This window comes from Lemur catta, chromosome 6 (genome assembly GCF_020740605.2).
Source record: "Lemur catta isolate mLemCat1 chromosome 6, mLemCat1.pri, whole genome shotgun sequence".
Taxonomy (NCBI): domain Eukaryota; kingdom Metazoa; phylum Chordata; class Mammalia; order Primates; family Lemuridae; genus Lemur; species Lemur catta.
Genome location: NC_059133.1, coordinates 6151389 through 6167248, shown reverse-complemented (window position 1 = coordinate 6167248; position 15860 = coordinate 6151389). Strand labels below are relative to the sequence as shown.

At 55.4% G+C, this 15860-nt stretch overlaps 1 protein-coding gene across 1 annotated transcript; it reads right to left on the bottom strand.

The window, feature by feature from the left end:
- Positions 1-8499: 8499 nt before the first annotated feature.
- LOC123640499 (translation initiation factor IF-2-like) lies at positions 8500-14776 on the bottom strand. The gene is made up of 3 exons (XM_045555128.1): positions 14731-14776; positions 13607-13964; positions 8500-8816 (listed from the first exon to the last, which is right to left on the bottom strand). Exons 1-3 carry the CDS (start codon positions 14774-14776, stop codon positions 8756-8758), a joined length of 465 nt encoding a protein of 154 aa, XP_045411084.1. The 3' UTR covers positions 8500-8755.
- Between the last annotated feature and the right edge of the window lie 1084 nt (positions 14777-15860).

The window sequence follows — 15860 nt, the reverse complement described above, 5'->3', positions numbered from 1 at the left end:
TCTCTGCCTAGACAGAAAGGCGGCCTCCTCGGAGCCTGCAACTCCACCAGTCCTTTCTGGAACCCAAACCAGGGGGCATGGCCTGACCAGGAGTTTTTTCTGACAGTGACTTTATTTTAAATGACTCAAAACTGCTTAACATTCAAATCACACGTAGTCACAAACTTGTCCAGTGACCTTAAATTGGAACAAATCAAGAGTTTGTATTGGTCCACCTTCTGCCCATGGGGAAGTTGCTTCAGGCTCGGACATGGGGATGCCCTGCCCTTGGCTACCGAGTTCACGGATGCAGCCCCAGCGCTTGGGACAGCTCACGAGGTAGTCGAGGCAGAACAGGAGGGTGGGAGGAGGGACGGTGGCCGGAGAGGAGTGAGGAGGGAAGGACAGACGGAGAACAGGGAAAAAGGACCTGTTACAGAGTTCATGCCAGCTCATGGCCACTTTACACCCTGCCCCCAGTCCAAAGCACAGAGAGGATGGCCTTTTCTGGGACCAGTGTGTGATCTACGTGGCCCCACAAGCTGCTGGGGTGCAGGGGGTCCCCAGCTTTCCAATTAGAGCCCCCTCTCAGTCACGGGTATCTGATTGTTTGGGGTCCTTGTCTCAGCCCACTCTGTCTTCCAGCCTCCCTGAGGGCCTCAGCTGAGCCTCTCGGTCCAGCCAGCCTTTCCAGCAAATTGGCCAGAACTCTCTGGAGTCATCCTTGACGCCTCAGTGCTGGCTCTCCCACTCCAATCCATCAGCAAATCCTGTTAGGTTGCTTTCAGCAGCCGCCTCTGCCTCCCGGTCTTACCCTGCCCCTCCGCCAGGCTACCCTGGGCAGCCAGAGGGACCATTTTAAAGGGGGCATCCAGGAGGCCCCACCATCTGGCCTGTTTCCTCTCGAGCTCATCTGCTACCACGTCCGTCTCCCTCCCTTCCCTCCAGCCACACTGGCCTCCTGCTATTCCTTGATGCCTGGCTTTTCAGACTCACCTTGCTGTCTTGGATCAAATGTCACTTTTTCAATTAGATCTTCCCTTGGACACCTATTTATAATTGAAAAAAATTCCACTCCCAACCCCGCTTCTCTGGTTTATTTTTCTCCTTAGCACTTACTACTCTTAACCACAGCATATGTTGCTTCCTTATTACGTTTTTTGATCTGTCTCCCTCCGCTGGAATGTGGTCTCCATGAGGGCAGGGGTTTTGTCTGTCTTGCCCACTGCTGTTTCCCAGCACCGAGTACCCAGCCTATAGGGCTCATATTAGATGCTCCATGAATATGTACAGAATGAATGCATGAGTGAATGAATGAATGAACCCCTCTGGGGTCCAGACTTGTTGCTCCTGGGCTGGCCTGCCCCAGGCCCCACGCAGTCCCACCTGCCCCATTGCTGCCTTTATCCCTTGACCCCAGCTTCCAGTGTGCCACTCGAGGGCTCTCAGAGGCTGCCAGGTGGGCACAGCCACGGGTGGCCCCAGAGTTGAGTTGAGTTCAACAGCAGATAGTGCAGGGATGGCTCATCCCCCACGTGGTTTAGGACCATTTACCGCACCTTCTCCAGCAGCCCCAGGTGCCAGGGCTCCTCTGACGCCCCCCTCCACCGCCACTTTGCATTTCTCCTGCTCTCCCGCCCCCCCCCCCCCCGGCCCCGCGATTCCCCATGTGCATTTTCCTACTTGAGCCTCAAATCCAGCCTGGCCCGGTAGACAGGGTGGGCCTGGTGGGTTGTGGGAACAGAGAAGGAAAGGAGCAAGGTCCTGTGGGTTGGTTGCCCGATCCCTCCCGCCCCCCGTGCCCCTGCCTGACGCAACTGGACAGAGCAGAGAGTGCTGGCTGGCTCCTCCCTTGGCACCCCACTGGGCTGGGACACTGTGCTGGGGGAGCATCCGGAGCTCCATCCCACCCGATGGGAGCTGACAGCTCGGAGAATGTACAAGCAGTGACAGCCCCACGGCAGCATCGCACAGGGGCTTCATGCGGAGTGCACAAGAGTCAGATGTGGCTCTGGAGACCTGGAGGAACTTGTCAGCTGCACAGGGTCACATGCGTGTGTGTACATGTATGTGTGCATGTGTGTGGGCATGTGTGTGTATTATAGGGCACACGACTCATGGGCCCCCACATTCATACTCCCTCACCCCAGCCACTCCGAGGGGTGGCCCAGAGATGGGGAAAGGTACCCATGAGAGAGAAGAGGGTGTCTGGACTATTCAACAGGGGGCATAACAGGACAGGGTCCAGACCAACACACAGAGCAGCAAAGTTAGCCAGACCCAGGCTCAAAACTCAACTGCTCAAGTACTTACTGGATTTCAGGCAGGTGGTCTAGTCTCTCTAAGCCACAATTATATTATCCGTAAAATGGGTCTAATAATTCCCAGGTCACAGAGTCATCAGGATTAAACAAGATGAGGTACACACCCAATAAATGATCACATTTAGTTTAGTTTGTTGCTAGTTTTATTACAAATCATATTTGAGCAGAATGGGCTGCCCTTTCATTCTAGAAGCAATCACTGAGCCCCGATTCTGCCTTACCATAAGCTGGGAGCCAGACACAGGCCCTGCCCTTAAGGAACTCAAAAATCACAATAATGACGTGGGTGAGCGCGTGTGTCCCAGCTGGCTTGCTTTCTGAGGCAGCGTGGTTTGCTGCTTTATAAGCACAATCTCATTTAATCCCCGAGAGAACACTGTGAGTTGGGAGCTGCTGCTGTCATCCTGCAGATGAAGAAACAGAGAGGTGACGTAATTCGTCCGGAGTTACCCAGCAGGCAAGGGCCAGAGCCAGGATTTGAGTCAAGGATCTTACCACCACGCGCAGGCAGGACAGAAACAAGCCAGGTCATCAGCTGCTCAAATTGAGGCAGCACTGGGGAGGAGGCAGCATTGATGAGGGTGGCTGAGGGAGGGGCTGACAGGGGACACCAAGGAGCAGACAGACACTCAAAGGCATGAAGGCTTGTACAGGAGAAGAAGGAGGCCAGGCGAGGCAGGGAGGACAGCCTCCTACTCTCTGCCTGGATCCTGGCTCCACCCTCCTAGGCCCTCATACCCTCCTGCCTTTGCCTATGCTGTTCCCTGTTTGCATACTGTTCCCCTGATTCTTCTCCCCTCCAGGCTCAGTGGTGGCAGGGCAGGATTTGAAAACAGGCCTGCTGGACTCCCAACCATAACATTTCCTGCTACAGTGCCCTGCCTCAAAGAGAGGAAGCAACTGAAGCCTGGAGAGACTGAGGTTAGAGAGGAGTCTGCCAGGAAAAGCATGTAAGAAGGGGGAACGGAATGTGCAAAGACACGGGGGCGAGTCAGGATTGTGCCTGGATCTGCATTCCTGCTCAGCCTGTGGTCCCCCCATCACACTCCAGAGCTAAAGCCAGTGCTCCTTCCACTGCCCTACCCAGGGGGTGGCAGGATATAGACAGAGAATGCTCACTCACTTTGCAGTCCCACAGCCCTGGGTCAGAACCCTGGCTCTGAGATTGTGCTAGCCAAGTTGCTTCCTCTCCCCGAGCCTCAGCTCCCTCTCCTATGAAATGAGATTGTACCTCAAGAATTATTCGAGTAAATGTAAGGAAAGTCCCTGGCACAGAGTAGGTGCCCAACAAATACCAATCACCCGGAGCACTGTGACAGATCCCACTGGCTTCTGGCATCACGCCATTTCCTGGCTAGGGAGCCAGAAAGCTCCAAAGGACAGAGAGGCTCGGGCTTAGCCAGGTGAGACGGTGATGAGAGCAGTGATTACGGAGTGAGCCCTGCCTCTCCTGGAGGCCAGTGTCAGCAGGGGTGTGGGGGCCTGCAGCGAGAGCCCCACTTCCAAATACTCACTGAGGGGTTTCCCAGTTACTCACGGAGCCAGCCATGACCCAGCCCAGCTGACAGATGAGACCCAGAGGCAGATGTGTGAGGCCAGCCCACATGAGGCCTGGACACTCCACCGCTGCGGACAAGGAGGCAGCGGGGCCTCGGGGCTGCTCTGCAGGGACAGGGCTGCTGGAGGCAGCCCCTTCCCCACTCTGCCCTCGGAGCCTGACTGTTAGAGGGGAAGCTCAGAGGACCAGGGGTGGGGGACAGTGGCACTTACTGGGCACCTTCTGTGGGCTAAAAAAGGGCTGGGTGCTTTCCAAGGCCTCTGCCAGCTGGGCAATAATATCTCCACTTCACAGATAAGGAAACTGAGGCTTGGAGAGGCCAAAGAGACCTGGACTGCTCAGTCCAACAGCGGCTCTTTTTAATCTCTCCTCCCCGCCATGCGGAGATTGTTTGAAATCCAGTGGTGATGGGGAGCTCACTCCTGCCAAGACTCTGCCTTTGAGTACCCCTGAAAGAAAGCTCTTCTTGGTGTGGGCTGAAATTAGCCCCTGAAACTCCCACCCTAGGGCCAAGCACCAGCTCTGGGCTACACGTGGAGCCAGGCCCTCTGTCCCCCAAACAACCTTCAGAAACTAACACAGCAGAACATCCCCAATTAACCGGTATGTGTCCCTTGGGTTACTGCTCCTCTCTAAGCCTCAGGGTCCCCAGCTGTAAAACAGGGATAACAACAGCCCCTGCCACGAAGCACGGTTGTGAGGCTTTTTAGAGAGTTAATAAACCTAGAACATTCCAGGTGCATCCAGAGTCTTCAGAGAAGCTCCAGTCAAGAGGAGATGCTCAGAGGCTTTCCAGAGGCCCAGCTGACCCTCCCTAAAGGAGGAAGAGGTGATCAGGGTAGGCCATGGGGGGCGGGTGGGGGGACTCATGAGCCTGTCACCAGTGGGCATTTCACCTGTGCTACCCTGGCTCTCCCAGACCCGGCAGGAGCTCACCTGGCCTGCCCAAAGGAGTTGGCTCATTCTTGCTAGAGGAAGGCAGAGATCTGGGTCCCGCAGGTTTGGGTTCAAATCCTCCACCTGCCATTTACCAGCTACGTGCTGAGTGTAGCTGTTGGACACCTCGCTGCCCTGGGCCTTGGCCCTCCAGCTGCAGGAAGGGCCTGCCTCCCGGGCTGTGCTGCTCAGCAGGGTGTGAGGCCAAGGCCGAGCATGCTCCAGGCCTGGGCCCCGCCGGGGACGGCCAGGCCACCCCATCACCATCCTCCTTGCCTCTTTGCTCACTGAGGGAGGGCTTGGAGAAACGTAGCTTGGGAGGAGGGCCCCACTTCACTGCACATTCTGTTCCCCTGCTCACCACGCTCTTCCTGGCAGACTCCTGTCTACCCTCAGTCCCTCCAGGTTTGAGTCTCACCCTCTCTGTGAGGCAGGACACCGCAGTAGAAAAGCACATGGTCAGGAGTCCACAGTGGGGAAACTGAGCCCCAGACAGGGGAATAGGTGAGCCCAGGATCTCGAGGCTGGAGGAGGAGAGCAAGGATCCCCACCCAGGCCTCCCGACACCTCTCCAGGCACACTGAAGACCCTCCCCAGTCCGTCCCCACACACATGCCCTGCGCGTCGCCCCCTCGGGGCCTTTGTCCACACCATAAACCCGATCTGGAAAACCTGCCGTTGTCCCCCTGCCCTGTCCTTAGCCCCTGAAGCACACTCTCCACTTGTCCACTCAACCCTCCTCACGCTCCAATTCCTCTATGCCTGTCCGTTCGTACGCCCTCCTTCGGGCCCGCCCTCTGACCGGCCAGACCACTCCCTCCTCCGAATCATTCCTGGACACCACCCCACTGCACCTCCTTTGTGATTTCTTGTGCACAGTCTGTCTCCCTCCCCGGATGAGATCTTGTCCACACATGTTGCCTCAGCACCCAGCACAGAACCTGGGAAAATCGGGTGTTCAACACCTGCTGTCCCTGCACAGCACTCATCCCGCTATCCTCTCATTCAACCAGTGTTTGCTGAGCACCCGCCTGCCCTGTGTTAGGGCCTTGGACACAGCAGTGAGAGGACAGGCAGGGCCTTGCTCTAATGCAGGTGCATTCTAGTAACACATACGTGCACATCCAGTGGTAAGGAGCGCTGTGAGCAAAGAGCAACAGAGCGGGGAAAGGATGGGGGCGGGTGGGGGAAAGTCTCTCTGAGCAGGTAACATTTGATCAGAGCTCTGAAAGAAGCAAATGAGGGAGTGATGTAACTCTCAGAGGAAAGAGCATACCAGGGAGAGGGAACAGCAAGTGCAAAGGTCCTGAGGTGAGCACAGACGTGACATATTGGAGGAACTGCAAGAGCAGCGGACACATGGGGGTGGCAGGAACAGAGGTCTGGAGGGAACAAGCACACAGGCAGGGCTCTGCTTTGACCCTGAATGGGCTGGGAGTCATTGCAGGGCACTGGGCAGAAAAGTGTGGGATCTGGCTCAAGTTCCAACAGGATCACTCTGGCTGCTGTGTGGTGGGTGAATTCAGGGGGCAACAGGAAGGAGGGAGACCATTGCAGAGGCTGCTGCATCCATCCTGGTGCGCAGTGCAGGTGGTGGCAATGCTTGTGGAGGGAAGGGTCAAACCACTGATATATTTTGAAAGTACAACCAATAAGAGTGAGAGAGAGAGAGAGAGAGAGAGAGAGAGAGAGAGAGAGGGCCTCAAAGGTCAAGGATGATTGCAAGGTTTCTGGCCTAAGCAAGAGAGTGGGGAATGGAGGTGAGATGGGGACAGCTCAGGGGTGGAGCAGGCTCAGGTTGAATTTCAGTTCAGCTTGTGACCTGCAGAGGCAGAGCTGCCCCCTGGCCATCTGAGTGGAACTGCGGCAGCAGGCATTGGCTTGACGGGTCTGGGGTTTGGGAGAGAAGTCCAGATTGGCTGCAGGCACCTGCCCTATGAGTCCCACATCTTGCACATAGTAGGTCCTCAGTAAACGCCTGCTCACCTGGCCTGCAGGGATTTGTGGGGACACATAACTGGCCACAGTCCAGCTCCTGAGCTCCAGGAGAGGCAGACAGGGGGCCCAGGGCCAACCATGGAGAGCTACACCCTGAGGGGCACGTGCAGCGCAGCCAGAATTTCACGGATGATGCTGCAGGAGGGAGAGCCAGGAAGGCCTCTTGGCCGACCTGGTGTAAGTTTCAGCGGACAAAGATGGGGATTCTGGGAAGGCAGGTGGGAAACAGGAGGAGGAAGGCCCAGCGGAGCCAAGGTTAAGTGATGAGCTCAGGGTCCTGACCCTTGGTTCCAATCCAGGCTCTGGGATTTGGGGCAGAGATACTTAACCTCTGAGGTCTCCATTTTTGCCTCTGGAAAACAGGAATGATAACTGTCCCTCTTCACAGGTTGGTGTGAGAATCAAACAAATTAATCCACGTAAAGTGCACAAGGCAACGTGACAGCAGGTGCTCAGTCAGCTGCCTACCCGTCAGCACTGCACCCGGAGAAGGCAGGAGGGACAGAGCAAGGGGAGAGAAGAACCGTGCGTTGAGGCCCAGGGGAAAGGGCAATGAGGAGCCATGGAAAGTTCTGCACAGAGAGATGAGGAGATGTTCCTGTTGGTCCTTGATTATCCTCACCTGTGCTGATCTTGCCCCCCCCATCCCGGGCCCCACAGTCCCACCTGGCACCCAGCCTGCTGGACTCAGGGCACAGTCAGAGCACTAACACGTGGTGAGCACTCACTACGTTCCAGGCCTTCTGAGACCATCAGTCCTCACGGCAGCCCCTACACAGAGTTGGTCCTATTATTATGATGGTTTGACAAATGAGGAAACCAAGGTGCAGAGAATGTCACGCAGATCAATGTGGTCATACAGGTAACAGGTGGCAGAGCTGGGACGCAAACCCAGGCAGCAGATCTGACTCCAGAATCCGCACTGGCCCCTCCTGGCTCTGAGAGAGACCCTGGAGCCCTTTGAGAGTGGCTGGGCGCGGCGTGAAGCGTCCGGCACTGTTGATTCTCTGGACAGGCAGGACAGGGTCATTGTGCCCGTTACAAGGAAAGAAACTGGAAGGTGGTCTGACTCACCCAGGGCCCCCCAGCTTGTCCCTGGAGCAGGTGGGACTCCAATCCAGGTCTGGGACTTCAAATGGGGAGTTGGCTGGCATGACACACACAATCTTGAACTTCGTTTAACCTGAGCCTGCTCCAGGGGTGAGGTGGGCCCCTCGGCCTGGAGCTATTTCTGAGGTCTTTGCTCCCTATTGGGAAGGAAGACAGTAGATCCCCTCCCAGGCTACCCTGGGCTTGTGTCCCAGGTCCCTTTACTTCTGTTCCCCTCCTGACTCTCTTCCTTCAAAGAGGTTTTTCATTCCCAAGAAGTGCCTGGCCCACAAGTCCCAGCTCTGCCCTGCTGACACACTGGTCATCCCCTGGAGCCTGGCCAGGGGGCCAGAAAGCTTCACTGCGTCCTCATAAGGGTGTTATAGCCAGGAGAGCTGGCAGAGGGGAATACAATGTCTGCAGACCGGTGAGGTCCAAGGTCACTCCATAAAAATGGATTCCTGGAAAAACATAAACCAGCAACTTACCCTGTGAATTTTATTGACCTAAAAAAAAAAAGCTATCTCATTTGAATAATGAAGAGAGATTAACCATTGCTAGTTCCTCTTTTATTGGTGAATAAGGACACACAAAACACTCAGCAGAAATGGACGACTCACATGAAGCTTCAGGTCCCATTTATTAGCCACTTTTGTTTCACAAAACCCAGCGTTTCTATTAAAATAGGATGCTGTCCAAAAGGTTTGCTTGTTTTTAAGAAAATTGTATTTAATAAAGGGCAAGATTTAGTTTTGTTTTTTATTTTTTAAACAAAGCTCAAATTCTCCTGACTTCACGCCTGTTACTGCAGCTGGAGGGAAACTGATTTCAGAATCCACCCGAGATGTCGGATTTCTTTGTGGCATCCACTTCATCGCTCAGCAGCCAGCCATGATGTCATGAGCCCATCAGATTTCCGGTAGGGGGACACACTGGGGGATTGGAGAGAATGGATGCTTCTTACCCGTCAGGAAGGCGGGGGAAGGGGCTGGGTGTGTTTGGGAGGAGAAGCCCCATGGCTGGCAGGGGATGAGGCAGGCTCAATGTTTGTGATATTAAATGTCAGGCAGAAACCTGAAAACCCCAGCCACCCAGATGTTTTCTCAATATCCAGATGTCTGGCACCGAGCAGCCCGCGCCCCCCCTCCCAGGAGGCACTCGACATTTCGGCTTTGACCCCAGGTCGACGGTGGGTGCCAGGGGCTGTACACCCTCACCGCTGCCCACCCTTGCGTTTGCAATTTTTTTTCTAAATCCTTACACATGGATGACAGGAGTAACTAGGTCCAGATTTTTAGAAGCTGTTGAAGCAGTGATTTGAAAAGTTCAGTCCCTGGAATTAGCTGCCACAGAACACACTGTGTAAGCCAAAAAGGAGGGGAAAAAAAATCCCTTAGCCAACACACACACAAACATATGTGACTCTTAAGCCATAGGACTTAAAAACCCAAAACAAAACCAGCGAGTCTGAGAACCAAGGACTCAAAACTGACACTGAGAAGCGACGGAGCCCTCCCCCAGGAGCGCGCTTCCCCCAAATCAGAAAAACACCGAACAGCTTTGTTCTTTCTGACAAAGCCCCTTGCTTCCAAGGCACCGACAGTTGCCAACAAAAGCACAGGGTAGAACTAATTTACGCTCAGACGGGGCTTCAAGGAGTCGTAAAGTACAGAAATGGAAATGGCTCTGCCTGGGGACACGGCCAGCAATGTGGATCCCCCAGGCCTGGGGGAGCCCCCCAGGCCACAGACAGAGCCGGGTCCTGGCCTCCTGGAGGCCTGGCCAAGCGCCCACTGAGGCCACCTCCTAGGCCTGTGACATCGCAGCTAATTGCCCCTGAAAATGCTCGAGGAACTGCAGGCCCCTCAGGGCTGCAACCCTGAGACTTCACAGCAAGCTGGAAGAGTGGTAGCTGGGGAGGGGGCCACCTCCAATTAAAACCCAGTGCTCAGATAACAAGCAAAAAGGAAAAGGGGTGGTCGAGGGGACAAAGTCTGGCAGAGGGCCCGAGGTGAATGGAGGCTCAGGGCTGGGGGCAAGGGGCTCTGGTCCCTCATCTCACAAACCTTGTGGATTTACAGATGAGGAAATTGAGGCCAGGGGTGGCTGAGTGGCCTGCCCAAGGTCACCAGGCTAGTTAGCAGGACAGCCAGTACTGGGGAACAGAAAACACCCGCCTGGCATTGCACAGGTCTTCCCTGAGCATTATCTAATTTAATTCTCAAAACACCCTGCGAGGGAGGGATTATCATTAACCTCAGTTTCCAGAGGAGCCAATGAAGACGCAGAGAGGTTAAGTAATTTGCCCAAGGTCACACAGCTCATCATTAGCAGAACTTGTTCTGAACTTCTGAGTCACCTGATTCTGAATCCAGTGCTCTTTCTGCTTGGTGCAGGGAGGCAGATGAACTTTAGCTGAAAGCAGTGAATCTGATTTAAATACATATTTAAAACACCGGTGATCCCCACAGAACAGAAGGGAGTAAATCACTGCAAATTAATTTTTTTAAAGCCATTCCAGGCAGGAGGGCTGGCTGGCAGGGTGAGTGGGTGGGGAGGCCACTTTTATTCCATCCCTGCCAGAGCCTGAATACAGCATGTAGACCGGCTCTCTAGCAGCGTGCAGCGGCAGCTCAGTCCCCTCAAGTGGGACGGTGGGGGGTTGGGTGACGCAATAGAAGCTTTGTCAGGCATCTGTGAGAGCATAACCTGCCACAGGAAGGTGCCAGGCACACAGGTCTGATGGAGCCAGGGGAGGGAGAAACTCGAGCTGTGTAGAAACTACGAAAAATAAAAATAAGTGTCGTCCCTCTGAGCCAGACTCCTACTTTCCAGCTGAGAGTCTGAATGAGCTGTGGGTCAGCTGAGCAGCTATTTCAGCCCAGAGGCCTAACCCTGAGTCAGAGAGGTGCTGCCCAGGGTCGGTCCTGCCCACCCAGGATGGGGGGAAGCAAGGCAGTCACCGTGGCCCTGTACCCTGGACACCCTGGGGGCCCTACTGACCACTACCTTCTCCCAGAACAGCACTTGACGGAAACCAAGCCTCCAAGAGCTAGGACAGGAGAAAGGAGGCAGGCAGTCTGAGCTCAGAGACCAGGAGAGACACCCACCGCGAGCCTCCCCGCGGTCCGCTCTGCCTCCAGCGGGCCAGACTCGGCGCTGCAGTGGCCCATCAGGGCTGGGTCTCTCCCTGCACAAGGCCCCCGGTTCCTTTTATTAATACTTTGTTTCTGTGAACAGCAAATGGGCTGTAGAGCCCAGGACTCGGGTCAGGGAAGGGGAAAGAAAAGTTTCTGTCATCTGGACACCTGACCTGGCGGAGCAGCTCCTGTTTTTCTGGGGAAATCCTACCCATCCTTTATTGGCTTTGCCTACATCCACCCAGAAGAGATTAGAGTCCTGCCCTCAAGGCACTTATAATCCATGGGCGGGGACAAACATTAACCAACTGATACAAAAGTGTCCATGGAGGGAGTGGTCCCAGGCTAGGAGTGTTGTCCCGGTGGAAATGTCAAGTCAGAGAGGTCAGAGAAGGCTTGGGGAGGAGTAGCTTGGGGAGGAGTAGCGTTAACCCCTCTGGCACTTTGCATGTCTGTAGAGAGGCCTTCACCGGAGGTTGCCTTCTTTCCCCATGCCGCCCCCTATGTCTCTTCACTGCTCCAGAAGCCCTGAGAGGGTGGAGACTGGGCCTGCCTTATTCACTGCCGAATTGCCCACGCCTGGCACAGAATAGGTGTGTGATGACTTTTTCTTGATCAAAAGAATAAATAACATGTGCAAAAGGCCCTGTGGCAGGAGGAGTCAGAAAGATGGGAGGATGTGGGAGTAGGAATGGAGCAAAGGGCACAGAGGGTGATAGGAGATGACACACTGAGCCTTCCCAAGAACCACCCTAGATGTGGGTATCTCCTCCAGCCAACGGGCACCCTTCTGCCCCCTTCCCCTGTGGCAGAGCCTGGCCACAGGAGAGAGTGTCACATGAATACTCTGCCCCACCTGATCTGCCCCAGGCACAGCACCCCTGGGCATGAGGTAGGTGGGCACCAGCATCACCTGCCCAGGACTCTCTCTGCCACCACCTTCACTCCTCCGTTCATTGCCTCACTCGGTGCTATGGGACCACTGGGAGCCACAGAGGGGGAGTGGGAAGCAGATCCAGGGGGCCTGACCTCTCTGCACCCCATGGCCAGGTTCCATCTGCACCGGCCCCCATGCCCGGCACCCCTTCTCCTCACTGAGGCGGAAGTGGAAGGAGAAAAGGAGCCAGGAAAAACAGGGTTTGAGTCCCCTCCTCTTATTACCAGCGTGTGATAGGACACCAGGTTGGCCTCTCGGCCCCTCAGATTCCTCACAGGTGAGATGGAGACACCTCAGGCTCCTCCGGAGCCAGGGCGCAGAGTGGGTGCTTGAACTGCTCTAAAAGACTCCAAATGGGGCCAGGCATGGTGGTTCACACTTGTAATCCCAGCACTTTGGGAGGCAGAGGCAGGAGAATCTTGAGGCCAGGAGTTCCAGACCAGCCTGAGCAATATACTGACCCGTCTCTACAAAAAATAGAAAAATTAGCCAGGTGTGGTGGTGTGCACCTGTAGTCCTAGCTACCGGGGTGTGGCTGAGGCGGGAGGATGGCTGGAGCCCAGGAGTTTGAGGTTGCAGTGAGCTATGATGAGGCCACGGCACTCCAGCCCTGCCACAGAGCAAGACCCTGTCCCAAAAAAAAAAAAAAAAAAATCACACCTGTAATCCCAGCACTCTGGGAGGCTGAGGAGCGAGGATCACTTGATCTCAGGAGTTCGAGACCAGCCTGAGCAATAGTGAGACCCGTCTCTACTAAAAACAGAAAAATTAGCCGGGTGTCATGGCATGCGCCGGTAGTCCCTGCTGAGGCAGGAAGATCGCTTGAGCCCAGGAGTTTGAGGTTGCTGTGAGCTAGGCTGACACCACTGCACTCTAGCCTGGGCAACAGAGCAAGACTCTGTCTCAAAAAGAAAAAAAACCTCAAAATGAATGAATCCCTCTGGTCTTGCTCTAGGACTCGGGTCATTTACTGCCTGCCCAACTCCCTCTCCTACCTCAGCCGCAGCTTCTGCCGCTCCGGAGGAAGCGAGTACACGAATCACAGCAGCTGGGGTCTGGGAGTTCCCCCCAAGGCGCGCGGGGAGGGGCTGAGACGCGACAGGTGAGTCCCATGCCCGCCCGCAGGGGTGCGCCTCGCCCCTCGCAGGCGCGTGGGTCTGCGCGAGACCCTTCCTCCCAGCGAGCGGGCTCAGCGCGGGCCAGCAAACTTTCCGTGCCTGGAACCCGCGCGTCTACACCTGCTCGCGGTTCTGAGGCTCCTCGACCACAGCGCGTGTCTACACAGCCTCATCTGCCCCCAGGTCGCTGGAGGGTGCCTCGGTCATTGGTCCGCGTCTCCACAGCATCACCGGCAGCTAGTTACCCGGACTGCCAAACTCAGCCTTGAGGATCAGTCTCGACTACCTCCGGATTCCGGAGGCGCCTCGGCAGGACCACCTGCGCTGGTCCGCACCGCCGCGGCAGCCCCCGGGCCGCCGGAGATGCCTTCAGCTCGGGGGCCGCGTCTGCACCACCCAAAGCTCACGAGACCCTTTAGAGCGCGGACCTGGACGCAGACCCCGCGACGGCCGCTCAGGGTCGGGGTGATGTCCGCGATCTCTCCCGGTGTCCCAGGTCCCGGCGGAGCCGGCTGGGGGCCGCTTACCTTCCGGCGCCCTCGCGCTCCGGTCCTGGCCGTGCTGTCTCTTTCACATCTTTTGCAATATTGTAGCTGGCGAAAGAAAATGTTGTAAATCCTCCTGCGGCCACGTGGCTGTCCCCCCAGCCCCCTTCTCCCTTTTTTTGGCTCTTAGGACAATGCTCGGCCCGAGCGGCCGGCCGCCGGCCACCGGGCTCGCAGCCGGCAGCGCCAGTCGCGGCGGGGCAGGGGGCGGGGCCGGGGCGGGGCGGGGCGGGGCGCGCCGGCTCCGGCCGCGCTCCCGGGGGAGACCGAGGCCTGCGACTGGGGCTCCTGTTCCGGCTCCTGATTGGTCGGCCGGCCGGCGTTGCTGACGCCTGATTGGCTGGGACGAAGAAGGGGCTCAGACAGTGGGGGTGGGGGCTTGCGGATTTCATTCTTTGCCTTTTCTTTCCTAAGGCGGCAGCTGCTCTCTTGGGCCCCTCTGAACTCTGCAGCTTTCCCCTCTGTGCTTCTGTGCTCCCTCTCATAACACCACCCCGGGGGGTAACTGCATTTTCTTGTCCTTCTCCACCAAATAACACCTTGAGGTCGGGACACCGAGATTGTGCTGCTCACCACTGCATCCCCAGGGCCTAGCACACAGTAGGCGCTTAAAACGTTAATTCAGGAGCTGAATGAATTAATAGAAAATATGCATGCAGGTTTTTGCAACTATCTTTAATACTGGCAACATCCCTAGGAGATGGTATTACTATTCCCCACCAAGGAGAGAGAAACCAAGGTGCAGAGAAATGCGGGGACTGGGAATGAATGGCTGAGCCGATGCTGGGACACGCATCCATCACTGGACCAAAGGTCTCTTCCGCACGGCACTGCCCTGGGCGGCGTCACAGCCTCCGTTTCCCACCTATCAAAAGAGAGTGTTGGATTAGAGCAGAAGACGGTTTCAGATGTTATTTCAGTGAACGTGCTGTACCAGTGCTGTGCTTGGCAGTATGAATGAGGTAGCCCCTGCCTCCACATTAAATTCCTGGTAACGTGCTGGGCCCTCTCCCTTCCTGGGAATTCCTTCCCCACCCCACCCCATCCCCAAATCAGAAGAAGAAAAAATTAGAAGCACTCTGCTCAAACCAGGCTACGTTGCCTACCTGACAGTTTGGGGGCGTGTGGGGTGGATTTTCCTGGGGGATCCATGGGGAGTATCATTAAGCAAACTGACTGGAGCAGAGATGCTGTTCTCTTTCGGGGAGTCCTTGGGAACTCCCCAGGTGGGTCTTTTGATTGAGAGAGATGGTGTCTGAGATGGGATGAAGGAGAGGGTTCCTCTAACAAAGGAGGGTGTAGGAACTGCTCCTAGAGTTGGACACGAGGAGGGTTAATCAACAAGAAAAATGCTGTCTGAGGTCCTGTCTCAGGTACAGTGGGCAGCCAGATTCAGGCATGCAGAGGAGCCAGCTTGACACAGCTCTCCCTGTGTCTGTGTCTTCACATGGCCTTCTTATAGTGACATCTATACTAACCCAGTATGACCTCATCTTAACTTGATTACATCTGCAAAGACCCTATTTCCAAATCAGATCACATGCACAGGTATCCATGGTTAGGACTTCAACATTTCATTTTGGGGGACACAATTCTACAAAGCTCAGGGAGGAAAGAACATTCTGATTAGAGGGGAATACCGAGAGCAGAAACCCTGAGGCCACCCAGCGTGGATCCACCTCCTGGCTGCCCACTGCTCTCTTGGGTTTCCACAGCTCATCTTGGATCCTGGTTCCTGGCAGCTGCTTAAACAGAGGCAGGATGGAGCCCACCCTCCGAGTAACAAGCCTTCTCAGGCCTCCTTTCTAGCTGACCCTGCCCTAGCCTCGTGCCCAAGGAGGGCCCTGCCAGCCCGTCCCCTCCTCCCCCGGCACTCCTGGTCCTCACCCCCACCCACCTCTGAGATAGACAAGGACAATAAAAGCTGTTTCACAAGCAGCTGGTGATTAATTGCCAAGTTAATTAAAGAGGCAGTAATTGCACTCTGATTTCAGAGAAAGGAGCAATGTCTTGGGCAAGGGTGGTTGGTCAGCTTAGGTCTCCTTGACAAGGTGGAGCCAGAGGACAGAAGGGATTTGAACAGGCAGGAAGAAAAAACAAGTAACATTTTTTTGAAAAAGTAGATGCTTCAACCATGGCTGTAATGTTTTATTTGACAGAGTCAGGTGGTGGGCTTAAATGTTTAAATTTGTCTGTGTGCTTTTCCATGTCTTTGAAATATTTCATTAACAACAAC

What these genes read in the sequence shown, in the direction of transcription:
- LOC123640499 (XM_045555128.1), bottom strand. Translation starts at nt 14,776, where the DNA reads ATGGATCCCCCAGGAAAATCCACCCCACACGCCCCCAAACTGTCAG. An exon ending in ACACGCCCCCAAACTGTCAG is followed by an intron (nt 13,965 to 14,730) that starts GTAGGCAACGTA and finishes TCTTCGTCCCAG; the next exon opens with CCAATCAGGCGTCAGCAACG. An exon ending in GAGCGCGAGGGCGCCGGAAG is followed by an intron (nt 8,817 to 13,606) that starts GTAAGCGGCCCC and finishes CCAATCCCCCAG; the next exon opens with TGTGTCCCCCTACCGGAAAT.